Source organism: Megalobrama amblycephala, linkage group LG2, assembly GCF_018812025.1.
Source record: "Megalobrama amblycephala isolate DHTTF-2021 linkage group LG2, ASM1881202v1, whole genome shotgun sequence".
Taxonomy (NCBI): Eukaryota; Metazoa; Chordata; class Actinopteri; order Cypriniformes; family Xenocyprididae; genus Megalobrama; species Megalobrama amblycephala.
In genome coordinates, this window is record NC_063045.1 from 57,914,422 (window position 1) to 57,941,518 (window position 27,097).

The following is a 27,097-nucleotide window of genomic DNA, read 5'->3' on the forward strand; positions in this document are numbered from 1 at the left end:
TTGTTGCCTGACTGAATGAAATGACACCAGCTGCAGCTTTGTTGCACACCAAAGGTCCTTCAGAATCACCCTGAGAATGGAGAAAGTTACAGGCTGTGAATATACTAACCTGACAAAATCCTCCACGACCACCTGCGCACACCATCATTGAGGTGGAATACGTTTTCCCTCATTATAAATGGACTGTTTCAAACTCAGTTTTCCCTCTCCATCTTCATTAAGTTTAGCACTTGCTGTACTATTGGTGTTTCCCCCCCCATCCTGCAAGACTGCATTTGTCACTGGCCTTGATGTCCTTATCTTTATTTGGCACTTTTTGACCTTTACATATAGCTACAGCAAGAAATTCAATCCTTAATGCTGAGAAATTTCATAATGAAAACTGGATGACAAATTTTATTTTTATTGACAAGTTGTTTTACCGTTCAGGATAATGGGACTACTAGGTATAGTAGCATTTTTTATAGATTAGGTAGATTACAATCCACCGTGCCATCTGCAGATGCCAACTAAAGCTTTATCATGCAAAAAGTTGTTTTACTTTTCAGGATAATGGGACTACTAGGTATGCTAGTATTTTATAATTTAAGTATAATTGCAACCCGAATTCCAGAAATGTTGGGATGTTTTTTACATTTGAATAAAATGACTTTAAAATCACATGAGTTGATATTTCATTCACAATAGAACATAGATAACATAACAAATGTTTAAACAGAGAGATTTTACACTTTTATCCACTAAATGAGCTCATTTCAAATATGATGCCTGCTACAGGTCTCAAAAAAGTTGGCATGGGGGCAACTAATTAAGTTAATTGATATCAGGTCTATAACATGATTAGCTATGATAGGGATGTCTTAGAGAGGCAGAGTCTCTCAGAAGTAAAGATGGGCAGAGGCACTCCAATCTTGAAAGAGTGTGTAAAAAGTTTGTGGAATACTTTAAACACAATGTTCCTCAATGTCAAATTGCAAAGGCTTTGCATATCTCATCATCTACAGTGCATAACATCATCAAAAGATTCAGAGAAACTGGAGCATAAGGGAATTCTGTGCGTAAGGGACAAGGCCGAAGACCTTTATTGGATGCCCATGGTCTTCGGGCCCTCACACGACACTGCATCATTCATCGGCATGATTGTTTCAATGACATTACTAAATGGACCCAGGAATACTTCCAGAAACCACTGTCGGTAAACACAATCCGCCGTGCCATCTGCAGATGCCAACTAAAGCTCTATCATGCAAAAAGGAAGCCATATGTGAACATGATCCAGAAGTGTCCTGTGGGCCAAGGCTCATTATAAATGCACTGTTTCAAAGTGGAAAAGTGTTCTATGATCAGACGAGTCCAAATTTGACAGTCTTGTTGGAAATCACGGACGTCATGTCCTCCGGGCTAAAGAGGAGGGAGACCTTCCGGTGTGATATCAGCGTTCAGTTCAAAAGCCAGCATCTCTGATGGTATGGGGGTGCATAAGTGCATACGGTATGGGAAGCTTGCATGTTTTGGAATGCACTATGAATGCTGAAAGGTATATAAAGGTTTTAGAGAAACATGCTCCCCTCCACACAACGTCTATTTCAGGGAAGGCCTTGTTTATTTCAGCAGGACAATGCAAAACCACATAGTGCAGCTATTACAACAGCATGGCTTCATCGTAGAAGAGTCCAGGCAGAGATGGGCACTCAGGTTAGAGACTCGGACTCGAGACACACTCGAGTCTCATTTTAACAGACTTCAGACTCAGACTCGGACTCGGACTCGACCTGAAATGACTTCAGACTTGACTCGGCACAAAAGACTCGGAATATTTTAAAAACGACTCAAGTCTTTTACCATTATATAATAAATAAAGAATTTGTGTTGTGTTAAAATAGTTTCATAATATCTGCGTCTCATATATATTTCCTTACGTGTCATGGTAGAGTGGACTCTTGTCATAGAATTTGATTACGTATGTCCGTGCGTATAAACTCCGAAATGTCATAAGAGTTATGAAACATGACGGGAGCCACCGTGCCATATGTTTTGAAAATGACTACTCGTATTGCCAGGATGACTTTTTTGTACATTGTAATGAATTAAAAAATAATAAGCTGGATGTACATTATCCCTTACATCATAGGACCTTAATTTAAAATAAAACAGATGATATAAAGATCATATTATTTTGTCTATATAATACAGCTAGGATAAAAAATAGGATTTGATTATGAGAAAAAAATTTTTAATGACTCGAGACTCAACTCGGACTTGTGACAAAAGACTGTAGACTTGACTCAGACTCCAGTGATAAAGACTTTCAGACTTGACTCGGACTCCAGATAAAAGACTTGTGAACATCTCTGAGTCCGGGTGCTGAATTGGCCTGCCTGCAGTCCAGATCTTTCACCTATAGAGAACGTTTGGCGAATCATTAAACAAAAGACGACCACAAACTTTTCAGCAGCTGGAAACCTATATCAGGCAAGAATGGGATCAAATTCCAGCACCAAAACTCCAGAAAGTCATAACCTCGAGGCCCAGACATCTTCACACTGTTTTGAAAAGAAGAGGAGATTCTACACCATGGTAAACATGCCCCCGTCCCAACTATTTTGAGACCTGTAGCAGGCATCAAATTTGAAATTAGTTCATTTTGTGCATAAAATTGTAAAATTTCTCAGTACAAACATTTATGTTATCTATGTTCTATTGTGAATAAAATATTGGCTCATGTGATTTGAAAGTCTTTTAGTTTTGATTTTATTCAAATTTAAAAAATGTCAAAACATTTCAGGAATTCAGGTTGTACTTAAATGACTGCTTGAGACTGAAGTTTTGCTCTAGTTCTATGATCAAATCTCTAAGGCTTTGTTCAGACAAAACTTAATCTTTTTGGCATATCTCATGGAATATGATGAAAAAAGATGATGGAAGAGTTAGGAAAAGTTGGTCTAACAGGGACAGGAATGAAGGAAATAATGGGAAGTGGTGAGAATGAACAAGGCAGAAGAAGTATTTGCAGTTTTTTATCAAGGACTGGACTGATGAGGAGAATATGATATAATGGACATAACAGGAAAATAAAACGTTGTGCAACGCTAATGGATGCAAGCTGCCGTTAAACCCTAAAAAAGAAGAAGAAGAAGAAGAACTGTATCTTGTCTAGCTTTGTCCCTGTAACTGCTGTTTGGTGAGTCCATGTCAAGTCAAGTTAAGTCCATGTTTATGTTCAAGTTTATTTTAATGTTCATAGTTTTAACATGTCAAGTTTGTGTTTCTTTTTGTATTTGGTTCACACTTTGGTTAAATAAACTGCACTTGGGTTCAGTACACTAACGTTACAAATGGACAAACTGTTTTATTGCAGTTTGTCCTGCAAAACCTAGTTTAGTCATTTACTTGAAGTAGCGTGATGTCATTTATCAGACTTTCAGGGTGGATGTGGTCCATGCAGCTAGAGCATGATTGTGATCATGAGCTCCAACCACAACTGTCAGGTTCTCACCTCTGTCAAGATGAGGAAGAAATCATGCATTTTTGTGGTAAACAAGGACTGTTTAAAACTGAGTTTTGCGTTTTAGGCCTGACCTATAACAATATGCATTGACAACCATATTGTATTAACATACTTTGTAATGATGCTTACACTGTAAAGTTACAAACAATTAGCTAAACTTTAGCTTTAGTGTAAGTAAAAATACATTTTGGGTTTAAACAATTTTCTCCCTAGAAGTCGTGTACCCACTAGGTTGAGTACTATCATAGTATATGTGTCATTTCAAAAGTAGTTACACCAAGTGAAGACCCTTTTGCAGGAGTCTTTAACCCTTATGCATCAATTAAAAAAAGTTACACTTAGGTCCATAGAGGACAAAAATGTCCATGTACAAAAACTGTCATAAAAATTTGAAGCTTGGGCGCACAAACTGAAAGGATTAGTTAAATTCCAAATGGAAATTAGCCCAAGCTTTACTTACCCTCAAGCCATCTTAAGTGTACTCTTTTCTCTCTGATGAAAACAATCTGAGAAATATTAATAAATATCCTGAAGCATCCAAGCTTTATAATGAGGGTCACTAATATGAGCTGAAGAAAATGCTTCCATCCACATCCATCCATCATAAATATGTGCTCCACACGACTCCGGGAGGTTAATAAAGGCCACCAAAATCAGCTCTCGGGATATTGGTAGGATAAATGAGATTGGCATGGTAATAGATGTGACAATTTTAATGTATTTGGTCTTGGTGGAATAGATCTGCTACGTTGCTGCTGTAGAGCAAGTACCGAGACTTGCTACTGCCAATACGTTCATAGACATTGGTATGAGCATGTGAGACATGCTGCTGCACATGTAACATGATTTAACCCCCCAACAAAGAGAAAAGAGCAGAGCCTTCTTCGACACAAACATCAACAGATCATAGCAGGTGTACAGGAAATGCCAATCCAATCTCACGGCAGTTCGTACGTATTTTACAAGGTGGCTAATTCGTATGAATTCATAAGACCTCACTCGTACGAATTCATATGTTTTTTGCTAAATCGTACGTATTATTACGAGTTGAGAAATTCGTATGAATTCAACGAATGACCTACCCCAAACCCTGCACCTAAACCTACCCGTCACTGGGGTTTAGACAAATCGTACGAATTCATACGAATTAACCACCTCGTAAAATACGTACGAATTGGTTGTGAGATAGCGTTGGAAATGCCAATAAACTGTGGTGCAACTGCTAGACTATTGCTATACATTGTAAAACACTTTTCGCTTACATGGTTAACAGGAGATTTAGACAATACTGTACTATACATGTGCTTGAGTGAGAAAAAAGCTGCTGCATCGACAGATATGCATAATCTGTACATTGATGACATAGACAGGAAGGGAAAGAACAGACCCCCCCCCCCCCACCCAACAAGACAGGAAGGGAAAGACAAACACCCCCAAACTAGTGACCTACGGTAAGTTAAAGACCCATCAGCCTGCATTGTCAGAGCTTCAAGCCAGAACTAGGTAATAACGTTGTAAATATACAAAGAAATGTAATAAATAAATAAATAAATGAGTATTTTACTTTTATTTCCTTATATTCCTTATGTTTTAAGCATTTGAATTGTCACGTTATACATACAAAATTAGGAAACACGAATGTAAATTGTGCAAATGCGTAGGGCCCCAGAGGTTTAGGGGGCCCCCTGCTGAACAAGCAATTAAATCAGTTGATGACTGCTGTTACAACAGCGCCGTTGACCTCATTTATTGTATATAAACATTGCTTCCGTAACCAAATTTGATGCTGAAAACATTGTTTGCTGAGGCAATGCTCCCTATATGCAAACTACGCAAGTTGCATAGGGCCCCCAAACCACCAGGGGGCCCCCTTGCTCATCACTATATAAAATAAACATGACAGTAATTTACCATAATATGAATATTTCTTTATTACATGCAAATATATGTGCTAAACTTGCTTATTTACATGCTCCAGTTGACTGTGAGATTTACATGGAACAGCCAGAAGGATTTGAAGTAAAGTCAGATGTGGGAGAAAAACTAGTCGGCAAGCTGAACAAGTCACTGTATGGTTTAAAACAGTCAGGGTAGAAACTGGAACAAAATGTTACATGACTACCTTACTGAGAATGATTTTGTTCAGAATTTAGTCGATCACTGTGTGTGCAGTAAACAGAAAAGAAGGAAAAAAGAAAAGAAAAAAAGCTTTTTCAAAGAACCCACTGTGCTGACAAAGATGTAAACATGTTGATATAAGATATCAATTTATTTGATCCGCACTCAGTGATGGCCAGGTGACAATTGAGTATTGCCCCACAGAAGAAATGGTGGATGATGTCGACTAAACCATTGACAACTCAACTTCAAAATTGTTATGCTTGCCATGTAAATCCTCATGTTTTATGTTATTGTATACAGTACTGCACAGTATGAGAGCAAGCGGGGGTGTTAACATTTGTAATGGGTGTGGCCTCATTCTGATGATGTGTATCTGTGCCTGGTTATCCATAAATGGACAAATAAAGAGGTTCTGATTCGACAGAGAAACCGAGTGGTGTGCATATATGTGCATAAACGTGTGTGTGTGTGTATATATATATATATATATATATATATATATATATATATATATATATACTTAATCTGCCCCATGTGTGATGTAATCCATGTCTAGTTGTAAATTCTGTTATATGTGAGAAGTCAGTTGAGAGCTTAGTAAAACTGACTCACTATCTGTGGTTAGATCTTTACAAAGCTCTTTATTTTACAACTCAATATATATAATTCCTGTTTTGAAATGTTTTTTTGTTTGTTTTTTTTTTTTTTTTTACTGTAATTTTGACCAACAGTTTTGGGTATTTTAGTTTTTCCCATTCAGTGAGGGTGTTGTCTAAATTATATATGGATATGACAATGAGAACACTTTGACTATAATTGATGCTTGCCATGTGATACTTTTATTGAAAGAAGGTTTATGGAAGAATTCAAGAATAACATTTCTTCCTTCTTTAGTTTCCATGAAGTCACTATACATTTCTAGTAACTACATCGAATCCACTCAATATATGCTGAAATCTTAGTATACACAGTAGGATGATCAGATGAATTACAGAGTGGGTCACCGAAAGATGTGATACCAACAGGAATGTCTCCACAAACCAAAGGACCTCCTGAATCCCCCTGTTAAGAAACACAGATCAACACATCAGTAGTGAAACCAGTTCATACATTACCATAAAGTCTGTGAATCATCTTTTTTACGTACAAAGCAGGATCCACCACGGCCATATACACAGATCATCTGTGAGAGTGAAACTGAGGTTGAGTCGAACTTTTGCCATATATCTCTACATTTTTTGATATCCATTATAGAAACTTTTGCCTCCATTAGAACATTGCTCCCTGAACCATTATTCAGTGTTCCCCAGCCGGCAACACTACAGGCAGCCTCTGGTTTGACGTCTTCTCCTTTCATTTGGTAATGGCATCACTCCAACCTTGTTGTTTAGTTCGACTTTTTTCTCTAGCTGTAATTAAAAAATACAACCATTTTAAAAATCTTTTATATGACTGAAATTTGTTTGATTATACTGTTGTTTTTGAAGTTATTACAGAATACATTTTCAGGTTTTTTTGTTGCAAAACAGAGCAATAAATTAATAATGTAGAAAACAGACTCAAAGAGGCACTTCGGCCATTTGCAGAGAAAATTATTTAAATCCCTTCAGTAATTTATAAAGCAAAAAATTGCGATAGAAATCCAAACATAGTGGTTTGTGTTACTGTTTCCTAACTGGATATTATTTTGAATAACTAAATATATTACAGGTTGTTACCTTCAAAAGCATGATGTCAGCATCATGATGATGAGGTTTATTTGTAGGCCTATAGTCTGGATGAGGGATGTAGGACTTCACTCTGATGTGATCTGAACTCTTGCTGTCCCTCAAGTCATGAGCACCAACAACAACCATCAGAATATTACGTCTGTTGAAAGAGCGTATTGGAAATGGTCATTTATGTCATAACTGATATACAGGTTGCACTTCAGTCATTATCAGTCAAAAGTAATTTTAACTCAACATTGCAGTTCACTCTAAACAAGATCTTACCTTTTCCAGCAATGTGCGGCAGTCAGGACAAACTGATCAGAAATGAGGAATCCACCACAGATATGGCCCCCATATGTCTGAAGAGAAACCATGTAAGGTCTGGAGTGGGGTCTGACTTCTTTTCCATTCACTATACCCACATTCACATGAGCTGAGAGAGAGATAGTGCTGTTAGTCAACTTATTCAGCACATACCAATTAAACACTTGTAAAAGTCATCGTAATATGCTGTTAAATAATCAGTCTCACCAGTGAAGGTCAGGTGTGGCAGCAGAGAGGCCAACAGGAGCAGAGAGATGATGATGGTCATGATGAAGATGATCCGTGAGCTCTCACTGGCTAAACATGGTATTAATATACTTCAAAGGTGGGTGGAGTCACTGAGCTGACTGTTACTTACTTCTTTTTTTAATATTGTAGTATGATCAACACGATTAGAAGTATTGTTCTTGTTAATCCTTGTGGTTTCACTGAAGCCACAGATGGTTTGGATGATAAGAATTAAGAATGTAAGCATGCATTTTGAATATTTTACATTTCATAACCATAAATATCATTAACTGATATAATGTTAATAAGTGCTTTGCACCTTCAAAAAAAAAAAAAACGTAACAAAGGTGGTAAAATAGAATGTGACATGAAAAATGTAAAGTTTATCAAAATTGGCTTTCATGAACCACAGTAAACACTTATGTACACAGTTATATACTCTAATCAGCCACAACATTAAGACAACCTGTCTAATATCGTGTAGGTCCCCCTCGTGACGTTTTTTTTACCAGCAGATCCTTTACCTCCTGCAAGTTGTAAGTTTGGGTCTCTATGGACCGGTTTTGTTGGTTCTTCACATCCCATAAATTTTCAATTGGATTGAGATCTGGGGAATTTGGAGGCCAAGGCAACACCTTGAACCCTTTATGTTCCTCAGACCATTCCTGAACAATTTCTTTGCAGTATGGCATGGTCCATTATGCTGCTGAAAGTGAAAATCCCCCACAAACCTTGCCATTTTAGAGATGCTCTGAATCAGTCATCTATTCATCACTATTTGGCCTTTATCAAAGTCACTCAGATCTTTTCACTTGCCCAATTTTCCTGCTTCCAGCTCATGAAAGTCATGAACTGACTTCTGCCTAATATATCCCTCCCCTTGACCAGTGCCACTGTAATGATATAATCAAAGTTATACACTTCGCCTGTCAGCTTTATTGTTGTGGCTGATCAGTGTATATATACTGGAAAATTCTGTAGCCTGGTACAAATGTTGTCTGAGATACGTTACAATTGATCCTCTTTACATTCTCATAAGTTTTTTTAATTTTTATTTATTTGTAGAGTTTGAGCTAAAGCTGAATTTATCATGCAATATTTGTTTAATTTTATTCCTAATCTTGACCAACAGTTTTGAAGTTTTCAGTATTTCTCCTTTCAAATAGATATGAGCCATACTTGCATGAATAAAAATTGAGGATGTAACCAAAATGAACACCAAGTGAACTAATGTGAGATTACTTTTGTGCCCCCCATGTATTATTGTAATATGGTTGACAATGAAGACACTTGAATGATTAATGCTTGCCATGTGATACTTTATTGAAAGTTATACTGAAGAATTGAGGAACTTAACTCACTTAACATTACTAATGCGAGAGAGAAAGAACGCCCGTTTTGGACCTGGTATTAAGATTAGTGGTGGGAGAAATTACTCCTTTCAAAGCTTCGACACAATTTGCAAAATGATTCAGTTTCGAACTAAGCGTTCCAAACACCACACGCTGGTGACACCTGCTGGTCAGAACAGTGTAAATGCAACAAAAACTCAGGCCAAAGATGCATAAAACATCTTTTATAAACCCATCGCAAATGTTTTATTGAAAGTAAAATCTATCAAATGCAATTAACTAATCATCTGATAATATTAAATATCAAGTGTCTGTATAATATGTGTTCTTTTATCAATTTCCAGGGCTTGTTTGTTTTGTTTGTTTCATGTATTGCTCAGCTAAACAGGCCAATAAGAGACTATTTATCACTGCATCACACCACCCCCTACTGTCTCATCTAGTACAACAACCCCCCTAAAGCAGCCAGGTGAAATAAAAAACAAACAAACATATAAACTATACCATATTCACATAGGAAAATCAAAACAAAACACATACATGAACTTTGAACACTGGGAAAAACAGTGGTCTAATACACAATCAGCTCCCACACAATTACATGTTCAATACACCTACATTCATACACATTACAATTAGTTAGCCTAATATATTAAAAATAAATAAATAAATAAATAAAAACACATACCTACATTTATGGTCAGGAGCTGCTACTGGTTAGAATGTTGGGAAAATACAGTACAACTTACCGAAATGTCAGTCTCATGTAACTGATCAATCACATCAACGTATTTACCTCAGGAAAGCCATTTAATGACCATAGCATGTAAGCTAGAAAAATTAACCACTGGCTAAATATACACTATATTACATATTTATATATTTTTACTCATATCATTAAAAAATTATAACGTTATTTGTATATCACCCAGATTATATTAATTTGAGTTGTTAACTTTAACTTTTAATAATAATATAGGTCTACCAGCTAACAGCTCCCTGTATGCATTTACAGCATTAATTGAAAGATTTTTCCCTTGAGAAAAATTAACATATAGCTACTGTATAATCCAAATGAATCGATATTAAACAAGATCGGAATCAAACAGCATTATTATTATTGTTATCAATTATGAAATCGTGAAATATATGTGTCAAACACATATTTCACTTCACGGCGAATTACATCAGTAGCTTTTAAAAGTTATGGAAACATAATAATGTTATAACATTTAGGAGTGAAGGTGTGGTCACATTTATGTTTGTTAGGCGATTTTTCGTGGGCGGAATCTGCGGAATCCAGAGAGCGAAAGATTTCCCAAAGGTGATTTCAACAGTTGGACCGTACCTCAACAGGCGCGTAATTTGAATTCAGTAGGCCTACAACAAATTAGTTATGGTGAAATCAATCTTATATTTGATCAACCTGTCTTCGTTTTTTATTACTTTTATGTGTAAGGCAAAATGCTTTAAATTATGTTCGTATCAAAAACATTTCAGTGACAATTAATGCTGTGTACAAGATTGCACTTACAGTAGTAATGCGGTAAAATGTCGTTAGGGGGCGTGCAATATCAAATAAATATAGGTCTCGTATTGAATAAAACGTTGTCAACCTTTTTGATTTTCAGTTTGATTTTTGATCAAATTGATTTTTTTACCAACAAAAAGCATACAAATACTAAACTACAAAAAATAAAGTTTGTGGCATCCTAATGGCCGCAGATTCCAATATGTGTGCCAATTTTCAAGAGATTTCAAAACACTGCTTCAGGAAGCATCGGAGCACAGTGAATCAGTGTATCGAATCTGCTGTTCGGAGCGCCAAAGTCACGTGATTTCAGCCATTGGCAGTTTGACACGTGATCTGAATCATGTTTCAATACACTGATTCATTATGCTCCGAATCTTCCTGAAGCAGTGCTTTGAAATCGGCCATCACTAAATAAGTCGTTATTTTGTTTTTGTTTGGCACACCAAAAATATTCTTGTCACTTTATAATATTAATATTGAACCACTGTACTCACATGAATTGATTTAAATATGTTTTTAATACATTAATGGATCTTGAGAGAGGAAATGTCATTGCTGGCTATGAAAGCCTCACGGAGCCATCGGATTTCAACTAAAATATCTTAATTTGTGTTCTGAAGATTAACGAAGGTCTTACGGGTGTGGAACGGCATGAGGGTGAGAAATAAATGATATTATTTTCATTTTTGGGTGAACTATCCCTTTAAGCTGCAAGCAGGGTTGAAAGGGCCCTCTCACCCAGGACCACCACCACCCCCTGGCCTTAGGAAAACAGTGAACAATGGGCGAGACATACATTTAAGCGGGTAAATATATGAGAAATATGGCATAATAAGTCATTTTGATGTGCCACGTTTCCTACTGCCAGCAGGTGGTGCTTTGACTAACTGAATATTCGCATGTAGATGTGTTCAGGCCAGAACTCTTATCACACATGTGAAGTTTGGGGCAGATTATACATTGTGCCTGAGTTACAACAACTTCCTCTTTCATGGCAAAATTGTTTTGCAATTTATCAAGGCCATAAGATTAGACTGACCAAATATGATGTTGTTCTGGTTAAATCTCAGAGTTAATCACAGTGTAAAACATGACATTTCCTGTTGCCCGCAGGTGGCGCTTTGACTGTAACTGAATGTTGTCATGTAGACGTCTTCAGGCCAGGACTAATAAAACATGTGAAGTTTGGGGCAGATCGGACATTGTATGCCCAAGTTACAACAGTTTCCTGTTTCATGTTGAAACATCAAATTTTATCAGGCCGCCACGGTTGCGCCTTTCAGCAAAAACTCAAGATCTTCGCAATTTAACTTTGCAAAGGTCTTTAGATTAGACTGACCAAATATGATGTTGATCTGATTGGAGCTCTAGAAGGAGTTTGTTAAAATACAGCATCTGGAAATGGCAAAAAATGCAAAAGTTTAGAATATCTCATTTTCTGTTGGGTTTTCAGATTTTGGGATAGAAAAACATGTACACACACACACAAACACACACACACACGTTCGTTTTTGTGAATTGTGGGGACATTCCATAGCCGTAATGGTTTTTATACTGTACAAAGTGTATTTTCTATACCCCTACACTACTGTATATTCTGTCTCCTAACCCTAAACCTACCCGTCACAAGTCAAGTCACCTTTATTATAGCTTTTTACAATGCAGATTGTTTCAAAGCAGCTTTACAGTGATAACAGGAAAATAATGGGCTGTTTTTGGGCTGTACATCAGCTCTAGAAGATGTGCTCTAGAATGGTGGCATTGTCCAGCTTAAGAAAGTTCAGTGTTGATTTATTTCCACTTTTCAATCATTAGTTATTCATTAATTCATTTATCTATAACAGCTCTGGAGAAAACAGTGATGTCATCGTCCAGCTCAGTTCAGTTTGCATAAAATGGTTTCAATAGACCTTTATCACACTTCCTATATCTGGTAAGTGAAGCAGTGTATTGTTACTTCCGGTCCCATCGCAACGCAATCAAAACTAATGGCTGAATCCTCTTGTCAGTGTTACTGCAGCGTGTCCGGCTGCTAATTCTAAATGACGAAACCCTTAGCTCAGTTTTCATGATTCCCCGACACAAAATGAATTGAGGAAAGCATGGGTGAGACTGATACGGCAGGATGAAGGTTCTTCTAAAATGATACGCAGGAGTATGTTCATGTGTAGTATGCATTAGTCACTAGTTTAGAGGACTGACACCGTATGGTGAAATAATCACATATGTTAACGAGCCACTGCTTTCTCAGATTGGCTTATGTTGGATTAAAACTACAAGTTCTGCTGAGTCTGGAAAATTCTGTACACCATAATCATCAGTGCAGTGGCAAGGAACCCAAACTCCATCAGGTGACAGAATGGGGGGAAAAAACTTTGGGAGAATCCAGGCTCAGTCATAGGGCCAGTTCTTATCAACAAAAAAAAAACAGTGCATGATTATGATTGGAGTCAGAACATTCAAAATATTTAATCCAGTCCCATCTGGTTGAAGATCGGATTCATCACGCTGGTATGGAGACAGGTTTGTTGAGGATCTGTGCCACTGTCTGTTATATCAATGAGGCCTTCACAGGGATAGTCTAGTTGACACAATCTCTGCCGACACTTCAGGGATGTGTTGGGGTCATATTTAGGGTGCTGGTCCTCCGTCTGATCTAGATACGGCCCGGATCCGGCTGACTACAGTAAACCTCGGGATAAACAGAGAGACTAATATTAGTGTAGATGACATTCTTCTTATGATGTAACAAGTACAGTACAGCGGTGTTATAGGAAATGTTCCTGGTTCTGGCTGACCTAGTTTATGCAGCCTAACAATCATTTAACTGATTTATATAATAGAAATTAATAATGTGTTATGTGTATACCAGGTTAAAGAGATATGTTTTTAGTCTAGATTTAATCTGACAGAGTGTGTCTGCTTCCCAAACATTGCTAGGAAGACTGTTCCAAAGTTTAGGTGCTAAATAGGAGAAGGATCTACTGCCTACAGTTGATTTTGATATTCTAGGTATTATCTACTGGCCTGAATTCTGAATTCTTCGCAATAGACATAAAGGACTATAATGCAATAAGATCTCACTCAAGTCTGGGGAGCTAAACCATTTAATGCATTGTAAGAATTTAGGAAGGTTTTAAAATGTATACATTGTTTAATAGGGAGCCAATGCAGTGTTGACAGAACCGAGCTAATATAGTCATTTTTCCCGGTTCTAAGAACTCTAGCTGCTGCGTTTTGGACCAGCTGGAGTTTGTTTATTAACAGTGCAGGGCAACCACCCAGTAGAGCATTACAATAATCTAGCCTTGAGGTCATGAACGCATGAACTAACTTTGTTATTGAGAGCATATGTCATAGTTTAGATACATTATTAAGATGGAGAATGCAGTTTAACAGATGCTAGAAATGGCTTTCAAATGAATAATTGGTATCAAAGAGCACACCCAGAAATCCTTCTGCATTTTTACATTTTCAGAAAACATCACTTGATTTATTAGTATGATTTGTAAGCTTCCTTTCCTTGTGGAGACCAAAAAATGTCCCCACAAGGACAAGTATTTCATACATTGCCATCTTTTCTTCCCATAATGTAGGGTATACCACAACTATATTAGTGTGAACATTGCATAGATGCCCATTGATTAATAAATTAATATATGATATTTTAATAGTATAATGATATTTCCTATGGCCTAACCCTACCCTAAATAAATATATACCCATCACAGAAACGTGCAAACACTAGATTTAAATAAAAACATGTTTTGGCTGATTTATAAGCATTTTTAAAAAGTGAGGACCAGTAAAACATCCTCTCTACTCAGTTTTCATTACTATGTCTTTTACATAACGTTTTCTGTGGCTATTGTCAGGTTTCAGAAACTATAGAGCATGTGATTAAGAGTTGCTGACAATATGATGATCAGAGGAAAAAGATGATGGAGAGTTAGGAAAAGTTGGTCTAACAGGGACAGAAGTGAAGGAAAGTGGTGAGAATGAACAAGGCAGAAGGAGTATTTGCAGTTTTTTTTTTTTTTTTTACCAAGGACTGGGAGAATATGATGTAATGGACATAACAGGAAAATAAACCGTTGTGCAATGCTAATGGATGAAAGCTGCTGTTAAACCCTAAAGAAGAAGAAGAAGAACTGTATCTTGTCTAGCTTTGTCCCTGTAACTGCTTTTTGGTGAGTCCATGTCAAGTTAAGTCAATGTTTATTTTTATGTTCATAGTTTTATCATGTCAAGTCTGTGTTTCTTTTTGTATTTGGTTCACACTTTGGTTAAATAAACTGCACTTGGGTTCAGTACACTAACGTTACAAATGTTTTATTGCAGTTTGCCCTGCAAAACTGAGCTTAGTCATTTATCTGAGGTAGCTTGATGTCATTTATCAGACTTTCAGGGTGGATAGAACTTGGCATCCATGCGGTTAGAGCATCATGAGCTCCAACCACAACTGTCAGGTTCTCACCTCTGTCAAGATGAGGAAGAAAACATGCATTTTTGTGGTAAATAAGGACTGTTTAAAACTGAGTTTTGCATTTTAGGCCTGACCTATAACAACATGCATTGACAACCATATTGTATTAACATATTGTATTACTTTGTTATGATGCTTACACTGTAAAGTTACAATTAGCAGTAACACTTTAGATTACAGCCTGAAAAGTACTGCATAATTACAACGTATTTACAGCATAACCTCCGGTAATTATAGTGTACCTATAAAGTAAGTATGTGTAAGTATAAGGGAACAATATGTAAAGTCTTGGGAATAAAGGGGTAAAAACCAGGAAGATAACAATTTACTTATACTGTAAGTATTTCAGAACTAAGGGGTAATTATACTGTTAAGATAGACAACAATCTTACGTTTGGGAGCAATATACTCTTGTTCCATGTAGTTAGTGTAAGTATGACATTGCTGGCTGTAAATTAAAGTGGTGCTTGTTACCCTCCTGTTCCATGTAGTTACAGGGTAAGTACAAGTTCTAAGTTACACTTGGAAACTTTTATTTGAAAAACAACTTATTTCAAAACAGATTTAATGTTACAACACTTCTTATTAATTTCGGTTGCTTTGCTTCCTCCTCCTCTTGTTCCTCTTCTTCTTTTTCTTTCTTTAAATTCTGTATGCATTAAAAGAAATACAGTACACCCAGAAATATCCTCACCATCTTTTACCCTCATGCCATCCGAGATGTGTACGACTTTCCTTCTTCAGATGAACACAAACAAAGGTTTTTAGAAAAATAAATAATCTCTGGGAATGCTTTATAATGCAAGCTCATGTGCTCCTAAAATCTGAAGCATCAAACAGCACATACAGCAATAACTACAGTAATCCATATGATTCCAATGGATGAATCATTGTCTTCTGAAGTGAATCGATAAGGGTTTGTAAGAAAAATACCAAATATTTTAATTTTTTAAACTGTAGACTAATGCTTCCGACCAGCTGTCACCTGCGTGTGCATGAGAGATTGAAAGTTCACGCTTGACGTAACTTGTGTATCGTAAGTGCGCAGAGAAACTCACGCGAAAAGTAAGGCAAATGTTGGATGCCATCCGTTTTCATAGGATTCCTTCTTTAGATTCATCAGTGGAAAGATTGAAATAGAAGAAGAAGAACAAGAGGAGGAGGAAGCCAAGCAAGAGAAATGAATAAGAAGTGTTGTAAACCTGTTTTGAATGAAGTTGTTTTTTCATATAAAGGTTTTGGAGTCAGCGATATCAGATTGTGTGTGTTTTTATTGTACTTACTCTGTAACTCCATGAAACAAGAGTGTAACAAGCACCACCTAAATTACCAGAAAGACCGTACAATTTTGGTTGGACCTTATTGAGATTTTATCAAATATTTTGAGAACTTGAGGTGTATCCTTCTATATATTGTTTTGGTCACAGTTTAATTTTTTTCTTGTCATGTTATTTACTTATTTTTATTCTTGGGCTTTATTGTAAATAGTTATAAATTAAAAATGTTTAATAAGTAAAGAATCAGCACTTTAAGAGCACCACTTTAATTTACAACAGTTTTGGGTATTTCAGTTTTTTTCCCATTCAATGAGATATGAGTCTACAGGCATGACTGGATAGTGAGGGTGTTGTCTAAATTATATATGGTTGTGACAATGAGAACACTTTGACTATAATTGATGCTTGCCATGTGATACTTTTATTGAAAGAACGTTTATGGAAGAATTCAAGAATAACATTTCTTCCTTTTTTAGTTTCCATGAAGTCACTATACATTTCCAGACTACTTTCTTGATCCACTGAATATATTTTGAAATCTTAGTATACACATTAGGACGCTCAAGTGTATTACGGTGATGACGTGAACCGAAGGATGTGATACCAACAGCAGTGTTTCCACAAACCAAAGGACCTCCTGAATCCCCCTGTTAAGAAACACAGATCAACACATAGTGAAACCAGTTCATACATTACCATAAAGTCTGTGAATCATCTTTTTGCGTACTTTGTAGGTTCCACCACGTCCATATACACAAATCATCTTTGAAACTGAGTATAATTCTCCCCATCTATTTCTACATTCGTTGTTATTTATTATGGACACTTTTGCCTCCATCAGAAGATCGCTCCTTGAGCCACCAGTCAGTCTTCCCCAGCCGGCAACACTACAGGCTGCTTTGACATCTTCTCCTTTCTTTGGTAATGGTATCACTCCAACCTTGTTGTTTAGTTTGACTTTTTTCTTTAGCTATAATTAAAAAAAATACAACCATTTTTAATAAACAATCTTTTATATGACTCACATTTGTTGATTATACTGTTGTTTTTGAGGTTATTACAGAAGCTGAAAAGGCCTCTTTATTTTATGCTGTGCACTTGGCCATTTAGACAGAAATTATTTAAATCCCTTCAGTAATTTTAAAAGCAAGAAATTGCAATAGAAATTCAAACATAGTGGTTTGTGCTACTGTTTCCTGACTGGATATTATTTTGAAAAACTAAATATATTACAGGTTGTTACCTTCAAAAGCATGATGTCAGCATCATGATGATGAGGTTTATTTGTAGGCCTATAGTCTGGATGAGGGATGTAGGACTTCACTGAGATGTGATCTGAACTCTTGCTGTCCCTTAAGTCATGAGCACCAACAACAACCATCAGATTATCATATCTGTTGAAAGAGCGTATTGGAAATGATCATTTATGTCATAACTGATATATAGGGTGCACTTCAGTTATTATAAGTCAAAAGTAATTTTAACTCAACATTGCAGTTCACTCTAAACAACCTCTTACCCCTTCCAGCAATGTGCGGCAGTCAGGACAAACTGATCAGAAATGAGGAATCCACCACAGAAATGTTTCCCACTCTTCTGAAGTGAAACCATGTAAGGTCTGGAGAGGGGTCTGACTTCTTTTCCATTCATTATACGCATATTCACATGAGCTGAGAGAGAGACAGTGCTGTTAGCAGGGCTGGGTAGGTTACTTTTAAAATGTATTTCACTAGAGATTACAAAATGCATGCTTTAAAAAGTAATTTGTAACGTATTTTGTTAGATTACCCAAGTTTTGCAACTTAACCTAAATACTTTAGAATACATACTAATAAGTATGTAACAAAAAAACAAAGTAATTGTTTTTACTTTGTAAGAGTAAGAGATTTTATCTCCCAAATCTGACTTTTTTTCTCAGAATTGCGTGATATAAAGTTGCAATTGCAAGTTATATAGTCAGTGAGCAATAATCTCACAATTTTCCAGAAAAAAAGTTAGAATTATGAGATAAAAAGGTCGCAATTAACTTTTTTTTTTACAGTTACAAGGGACTCACAAACAACTATTGCAAAACATGAAAATAGTTGACAAACAGCTAAGATTCAAGGGTATGTACTTTTTTTGAATGGGGCAATTTTTTATAAATTCAGTCATTTCGTCTTATGTAAACATCTGATGAAATAGCTTATTCAGTACTAAATAAAAAAAAAACATGCAAAAAATAAAATAAATAAATAAAAATATCATGCATCTTATTTTGTTTAAACTATTAAATATTGCATATTCTGTAAGGGGTATGAAACTTATGAGCAGAACTGTAGCATAGGATGCTTTTGCAGTGTCAGAGCCAGAGAATCACCAATTCCTGTTAACATTAATTGCCCGTCACAGTTTACATTAATGTTTAAATTAAATGAATGATATTAAAATTCAAATTAATCACTTTGCTAATCTAAAATACTTTTCAGATCTAACTGTAATTTGATTACCACCCATTTAAAATGTAACTGTAATGAAATACAGTTGTATTTCATAGTAATTTTTTATTTTAAATATGTAACTAAGTTACATGTATTTCGTTACTCCCCAACCCTGGCTGTTAGTCAACTTATTCAGCACATACCAATTAAACACTTGTAAAAGTCATCGTAATATGCTGTTAAATAATCAGTCTCACCAGTGAAGGTCAGGTGTGGCAGCAGAGAGGCCAACAGGAGCAGAGAGATGATGATGGTCATGATGAAGACGATCAGTGAGCTCTCACTGGCTAAACATGGTGTAATACTTTAAAGCTGGGTGGAGTTACTGAGCAGACTGTTAGTTATTATTTCTTAAAATTGTAGATCAACACGATAAGAAAGCATTGTTCTTGTTAAAATTTTGTCTTTTCATTGAAGCCACAGATGGTTTGGATGATAAGAATTAAGAATGTAAACATGCATTCTGAATGTTTTACAGTTCATAACCGTATATATCATTAACAGATATAATGTTAGTATACAAACTTATTTTGAACTACAAAATGTACTTTGCACCTTTTAAAAAAAACATAAAAGTGGTAAAATAGAAGGCAAAATGAAAATGTGAAGTTCATCAAAATTGGCTTTCATGAACCACAGCAAACACTTATGTACACAGTTATATACTCTAATCAGCCACAACATTAAGACAACCTGTCTAATATCGTGTAGGTCCCCCTCGTGACTTTACCAGCAGATCCTTTAACTCCAACAACACCTTGAACTCCATGTTCCTCAAACCATTCCTGAACAATTTTTTGCAGTATGGCATGGTGCAAAAAAGAGGCCACTGCAATCAGGGAACACTATTGCCATGAAGGGGTGTATGTGGTCTGTAACAATCTAATATTGCCCAGAACATAACACTGCCTCTGCCAGCCTTCTTCCCATAGTAAATCTGGCTGCCATTTCTTCCACACAGGGCCATCCACCTGATCAAAAAGAAAACATGAATCATTAGACAAGGTAACCTTCTTCCATTGCACCAGTCTGATGCTGACATGCCCGTCGTAGGCACTTTTGAACCCATCGCAAATATTTTATTGCAAGTGAAATCTATCAAATGCAATTAACTAATATCTGATATTATTAAATATCAAGTGTCTGTAATATGTGTTCTTCTATGAATTTCTAGGGCTTGTTTGTTTTGTTTGTTTCATGTATTGCTCAGCTAAACAGGCCAATAAGAGACATCACACCACCATCTACTGTCTCATCTAGTACAACAACCCCCCTAAAGCAGCCAGATGAAATAAAAAACAAAACATATAAACTATACCATATTCACATAGGAAAATCAAAACAAAACACATACATGAACTTTGAACACTGGAAAAAACAGTGGTCTAATACACGATCAGCTCCCACACAATTACATGTTCAATACACCTACATTCATACACCATTGAAATATACAAATCACAATTATACCATACATTACAATTAGTTAACCTAATACAATAAAAATAAATAAATAAATGAAAACACCTACCTAAACTTGAAATGTCAGTCTCATGTAATTCATTAATCATGTTAACATTACATTTACCTCAGGAAAGCCATTTAATGACCTTAGCATGTTAGCTAGAAAAATTAACCATTGGCTAAATATGCACTATATTACACATTTATCATATTTTTACTCATATTATTAAAAATATTACAAAGTTATTAGTGTAAAAAAATACATTATATTCATTTGAGTTGTTCATTTTAACCTTTAATAATAGGTCTACCAGCTAACAGGGCTCCCTGTATGTTTGCAGCATTAGTTGAGAGATTTTTCCCTTGAGAAAAATTAACATAGTTACTGTTCCTGATGATAATCTGAATTAATCAATATTAAACAAGATTGGAATCAAACAGCATTATCATTAAGCTTATGAATTGAAATCGTGAAACACTTAATAAAAACAGTAGCCTACCAGTCATTGTTTGTAGGCCCACTGAGGTAAGACACTTCACGGCGAATTACATCAGTAGCGTTTAAAAGTTATGGAAACTTAGTAATGTTACAACATTTAGGAGTGAAAGGTGTGGCCACATTTATGTTTGTTAGGTGATTTTTTTGTGGGTGGAATTGACAGAATCCAGAGGGCGAAAGATTTCCCAAAGGTGATTTTGCAACGGTTGGACCGTACCTCAACAGGCGCATAATTTGAATTCAGTACAACAAATTAGTTATGGTGAAATACATCTTATATTTGATCAACCTCTCTTCGCTTTCTATTACTTTTATGTGTAAGGCAAAATGCTTTAAATTATGTTCGTATCAAAAACATTCCGGTGACAATTAATGCTATGTACAAGATTGCACGTAGTAATGCAGTAAAATGTTGTTAGGGGGCGTGCAATATCAAATAAATTTTTGATCAATTTGATTTTTTTTTTTTACCAACAAAAAGCATACAAATATTAAACTACATAAAATAAAATACTATAAACTCAACAGATTTCGATGTGTTAGAGTTTGCGGCATCCTAATGGCCGCAGATTCCAATATGTGTGCCAATTTTCAAGAGTTTTTTAACATGTTAAGGCCCCCAAAATGCCCTGGATGGTTGAAAAAAATAATAGTCCTTAGAAAAACAATAGGGCCTTCGCCATTTCAGGGCTTTGGCACTAATTAAAGCTGCAAGAAGCATTGAAAACATTGCTAGGAAGAAAGTTTAGGTGCTAAATAGGAGAAGGATCTACTGCCTGCAGTTGATTTTAGTATTCTAGGTATTATCAACTGGCCTGAATTCTGAGATCACAATAGACATGAAGGACTATAATGCAATAAGATCTCACTCAAGTACTGGGGAGCTTAACCATTTAGTGCATTGTAAGGAAGATTTTAAAATGTATACAATGTTTAATAGGGAGCCAATACAGTGTTGACAGAATCAAGCTAATATGGTCATTTTTCCTGGTTCTAGTAAGAACTCTAGCTGCTGCATTTTGGACCAGCTGGAGTTTGTTTATTAACAGTGCAGGGCAACCACCCAGTAGAGCATTAAAATAATATCGTCTTGAGGTCATGAATGCATGAACTAACTTTGTTATTGAGAGCATATGTCATAGTTTAGATACATTATAAAGATGGAAGAATGCAGTTTTACAGATGCTATAAATGCATTTTAAAACTGAGTTTTGCATTTTAGGCCTGATCTACAACAATATGCATTGACAACCATATTGTATTAAAGCAGAACTAAGTAACTTTTTACCTTCATAAATAGTTTTATAAGTCCTTACAATGGTTAATTGACTTGTAGTGGTGTGTTTGAGGTGTGCACTAACCCCCTCTGGCACATCTACGCCAGAATACAGCACTTGCAAGTTGAGCTGCGCCGATCACAACATCGACACAATCTCGCCTCATGTTCACGTTCACGCGAGAGTGACAAAATGCTTTACGGTAATTCAAAAACAATGAATATATTATGACTTTATAAGACAATTTCGAAAATTACCCACCTCCATCGAGATTTCTTGTACTGTATTTGCAAAACTACTGCGCTGGTGAGCCTTGTAGTCGTAGTCCAGAGCTGCGCTTGGAGTATTTACGACAGTGTGATTCACTGAAGGAACCTGTAGAGGGAGCTTCGCAAATCTTACTGAGTTCCGCTTTAACATACTTTGTTATGATGCTTACACTGTAAAGTTATAAACAATTAGCAGTAACGCTTTAGATTACAGCCCGGAAAGTACTGCATAATTACAATGTATTTACAGCGTAACTTCCGGTAATTATAGTGTAACTATAAAGTAAGTATGTGTAAGTATAAGGGAACAATATGTAAAGTCTTGGGAATAAAGGGGTAAAAACAAGGAAAATAACAAATTACTTATACTGTAAGTATTTTAGAACTAAGGGATACTTATACTGTTATGATAGACAACAATCTTACGTTTGGGAGCAACTTAGCGAGAATATACACTAGGCACCTTTTTGTAATAATAGTGTACAAATATATAAAAGCTTTTTTAAATTATGGGGTAGGCTACATATCAGTGCATTTACACAGTATTTTGTTTTTATTGCAAAGGGGCACTGATTAAGGCAATTAAAACTACAACTATAGCAATTTCTGGGGAAATATACTCTTGTTCCATATAATTACAGTGTAAGTATGACATTGCTGGCTGTACATTAAGGTGGTGCTTGTTACCCTCTTGTTCCATGTAGTTACAGGGTAAGTACAAGTTCTAAGTTACACTTGGAAACCTTTATTTGAAAAACAACTTATTTCAAAACAGATATAATGTTACAACACTTCTTATTCAATTCTGTTGCTTTGCTTCCTCCTCCTCTTGTTCCTCTTCTTCTTTTTCTTTCTTTGAATTCTGTAAACATTAAAAGTACAGTACACCCAGAAATATCCTCACCATTTACTCATTTTTTTACCCTTATGCCATCTGAGATGTGTACGACTTTCCTTCTTCAGATGAACACAAACAAAGGTTTTTAGAAATATAGGATTGTTCCTAAAATCTGAAGCATCAAACAGCACATACAGCAATAACTACAGTAATCCATATGACTCCAATGGATGAATCAATGTCTTCTGAAGTGAATTGATAAGGGTTTGTAAGAAAAATACCATATATTTTATCTATATTGTTTTGGTCACAGTTTTATTTTATTTTTCTTGTCATGTTATTTACTTATTTTATTTACTTATTTTTATAATTGGGCTTTATTGTAAATAGTTATAAAATTAATAATGTTAATAAATAAAGAATCACAAAAAAGCATCACTTTAATTTCCAACAGTTTTGGGTATTTCAGTTTTCCCCATTCAATGAGATATGAGTCTACAGTCATGACTGGATAGTGAGGGTGTTACCTAAATTATATATGGTTGTGACAATGAGAACACTTTGACTATAATTGATGCTTGCCATGTGATACTTTTATTAAAAGAATCTTTATGGAAGAATTCAAGAATAACATTTCTTCCTCTCCATGAAGTCACTATACATTTCCAGAAACTTTGTTGATCCACTGAATATATGCTGAAATCTTAGTATACACATTAGGATGCTTAGGTGAATTACAGTGACCAAGTTCACTGAAAATTGTGACACCAACAGCAGTGTTTCCACAAACCAAAGGACCTCCTGAATCCCCCTGTTAAGAATCACAGATCAACACATCAGTTGTGAAACCAGTTCATACATTACCATAAAGTCTGTGAATCATCTTTTGAACATACTTGGCAGGATCCACCATGTCCATACACACAGATCATCTGTGAGACTGAGTACGATGGTCCCCATCTATTTCTACATTCGTTGTTATTTATTATGGAAACTTTTGCCTCCATCAGAACATTGCTCATTGAGCCATCAGTCAGTCTTCCCCAGCCGGCAATACTACAGGCAGCCTCTGGTTTGCCGTCTTCTTTTTCATTTGGTAATGGTATCACTCCAACCTTGTTGTTTAGATTCACTTTTTTCTCTAGCTGTAATTAAAAAATACAACCATTTTAATAAACAATGTTTTAGAAGACTGAAGTTTGTTAGGTTATACTGTTTTTTTGAAAAAGCCGCTTTATTTTATGCTGTGCACTTGGCCATTTACACAGAAATTATTTAAATCCCTTCAGTAATTTTAAAAACAAGAAATTGCAATAGAAATTCAAACATGTACATTTGTGCTACTGTGCTACTAATAATATCCATAGACTGGATATTATTTTGAAAAACTAAATATGTTACAGCTTGTTACCTTCAAAAGCATGATGTCATCATAAGGTTGATAAGGAATTTTTTCTTCATAGTTTGGATGAGGGATGTAGGACTTCACTGAGATGTGATCTGAACTCTTGCCGTTCCTTAAGTCATGAGCACCAACAACAACCATCAAACTACGTCTGTTGAAAGAGCGTATTGGAAATGGTCATTTATGTCATAACTGATATACAGGTTGCACTTCAGTCATTATCAGTCAAAAGTAATTTTATTTTATAAACATTGCAGTTCACTCTAAACAAGCTCTTACCTTTTCCAGCAATGTGCGGCAGTCAGGACAAACTGATCAGAAATGAGGAATCCACCACAGATATGTTTCCCATTCTTCTGAAGAGAAACCATGTAAGGTCTGGAGTGGCGTTTGACTTCTTTTCCATTCACTATTCCCACATTCACATGAGCTGAGAGAGAGATAGGGCAGTTAACAGGGCTGGGTAGGTTACTTTTAAAATGTATTTCACTACAGATTTCAAAATACATTGAAGGGGTGGATTCTGGAATCCACTGCCGCTTCAATATATATCTTTTAAATTATTAATCAACATTTATATTTCTGTTAAAATATTTGAATGACTTCTTCAATGTATGTTAAAGCATCTATTTTCCTCTGTACCTCTCACTGAGAGAAAAGAACATGTTATCAGTATGTTTTGCGAAAGTTTCCTGCTCAGAGCAGAGCTCAGATCAACTTCAGCCTTGAAGAAGCTGTGAATCGTGTATGTGCGCTAAGTGTTCTGTGCAGGTCCCTTTGTACTGGACAACTGGCATTCTGCTTGAGACCAGCAGACACCATGTCATGACCCCAGAAGGACATCCGGTACCTAAATCCAGGGTCCCCTCGTCATCACCATGACAAAGGGAGATATGCTTCTTACTATCTGTCCACGTGTGGAAAATTTCTAATCTTGTCTATTTTTCTTAGCCAATCAGAATCATTCAACCTGAAGTAATGACGTAGTTAGTTGACTCTGTTAGAGTATAATTATTGTGGAAATGTGAATGTACGCAGAGCGGCCTACGAACTCCTTGTGGGACTTGAAGCTGGCTTCTGCTGATGAAACTGCAAACTATTCTTCATTAAATTTTTCTTCAATATATTAATTTTTTTAAACTTTGACTCCGGGTCTTTATTCAACATATCTGGTCTCAAGGGTCCTAAACTGTTTATCCCCAACAGTTTATGGTGGAGGATTATGCAGGCAATCATTCTTCGGTGACATCCCTGGCTAAACAACAAACAAGGTAGGAAGCTGTTTTATTATTTGGTTAGGGCTGTCTGAGTGGAAGAGATTGGGGCAGGAGAGCGGCAGAGCTTCACTCAGACGTGAGTGAGGAGTAACGTAGAACCGGATTTGGAGGCCGGGGAGGTACACTAATTATACTAGCTTTATGATATTGATGATCATTGAATTTGATAGTATAAGAAGTCGCTGAAGCCACGTGACGGCAGGCAGCGCATCGAACGCACTCCAATACAGGGACACATACAGTGATTAATACACGGCGTGGTGTACAGAGGTACCCCTACAGGGAGTGTAAGGCACTGGATTGAGAAGGTCCAGTGGCACCGTGAACCTAACTCTGTCTCTTCCACATCAGATAGGGGTACCCCGAACTTAGTGATTCAGACAGTTAGGGATTAAGCTATTAGTTAATTACAAAATAAAAAGAAATATTAAATAGATATAGGGTTTCTTGTTTGCCTGGGATGCATCTAGAACGATTCAGAGAAAAGTAAAAACTTTATGACCCTAATTGGATTGGACCAGTATGTAACTGTGATTTTGGAGTATACCTTGCAGTTTCATCAAGCAGAAGCCAAAGCTGTGTTGTTTAAAGATCGCCGCCTCCATCTCTTTCAGGTGAGTATTAACTTTGACTAAAATATGGCTGACAAATTGAGTAACTTGATCCGTAAACTTGATCAGTCCTGATACAGATAATGAGGTTGAAGAGAGCAAAATGCTATAAGCAGCTCTGCTCTGAAGCTCTCACTTCAAAGACAGTGTCACGTAAAGAATGACGGATGCAATTGCAAGTTAATCTCTTTATTAAGAGCTTCACACACAGATGGTCAGTCACAGGTAAGACACAACGAACACAGCAGGAGAGTGGTGACGCAGGGACCTCGATGGGCGATGAGAGTCCTGATGAATGGTGACTGGTGAAGTGTGTCCGTGAAACTGTGCCGAGTGAATCCTTGGGTGAAATCCAGAGAATGATCCAACGAGGAAACAGGAAACAATGACGAGAAATCCAATCCAAGGAACATACAAACACGAGCAAACACAGGA

The 27,097-nt window shown here is 36.2% G+C and overlaps 2 protein-coding genes and 1 pseudogene across 2 annotated transcripts in view; all 3 read right to left on the reverse strand.

The window, feature by feature from the left end:
- Positions 1–6,454: 6,454 nt before the first annotated feature.
- On the reverse strand, positions 6,455–7,951 carry LOC125262431 (annotated as a pseudogene).
- An 8,943-nt stretch (positions 7,952–16,894) lies between these two features.
- LOC125262428 (mast cell protease 4-like) lies at positions 16,895–19,339 on the reverse strand. The gene is made up of 5 exons (XM_048181193.1): positions 19,220–19,339; positions 18,062–18,212; positions 17,786–17,936; positions 17,270–17,512; positions 16,895–17,189 (listed from the first exon to the last, which is right to left on the reverse strand). Exons 1-5 carry the CDS (start codon positions 19,278–19,280, stop codon positions 16,935–16,937), a joined length of 861 nt encoding a protein of 286 aa, XP_048037150.1. The 5' UTR covers positions 19,281–19,339; the 3' UTR covers positions 16,895–16,934.
- Positions 19,340–23,753: 4,414 nt separating this feature from the next.
- LOC125262429 (mast cell protease 4-like) overlaps positions 23,754–27,097 on the reverse strand; it is an 18,600-nt gene continuing 15,256 nt past the window's right edge. The window contains exons 2-5 of the mRNA XM_048181194.1: positions 25,054–25,204; positions 24,781–24,925; positions 24,266–24,514; positions 23,754–24,180 (exon numbers count right to left, since the gene is read on the reverse strand). Coding sequence (XP_048037151.1) covers positions 24,025–24,180; positions 24,266–24,514; positions 24,781–24,925; positions 25,054–25,204 — 701 coding nt within the window. The 3' untranslated portion in view covers positions 23,754–24,024. The remainder of the gene's footprint in view (positions 24,181–24,265; positions 24,515–24,780; positions 24,926–25,053; positions 25,205–27,097) is intronic.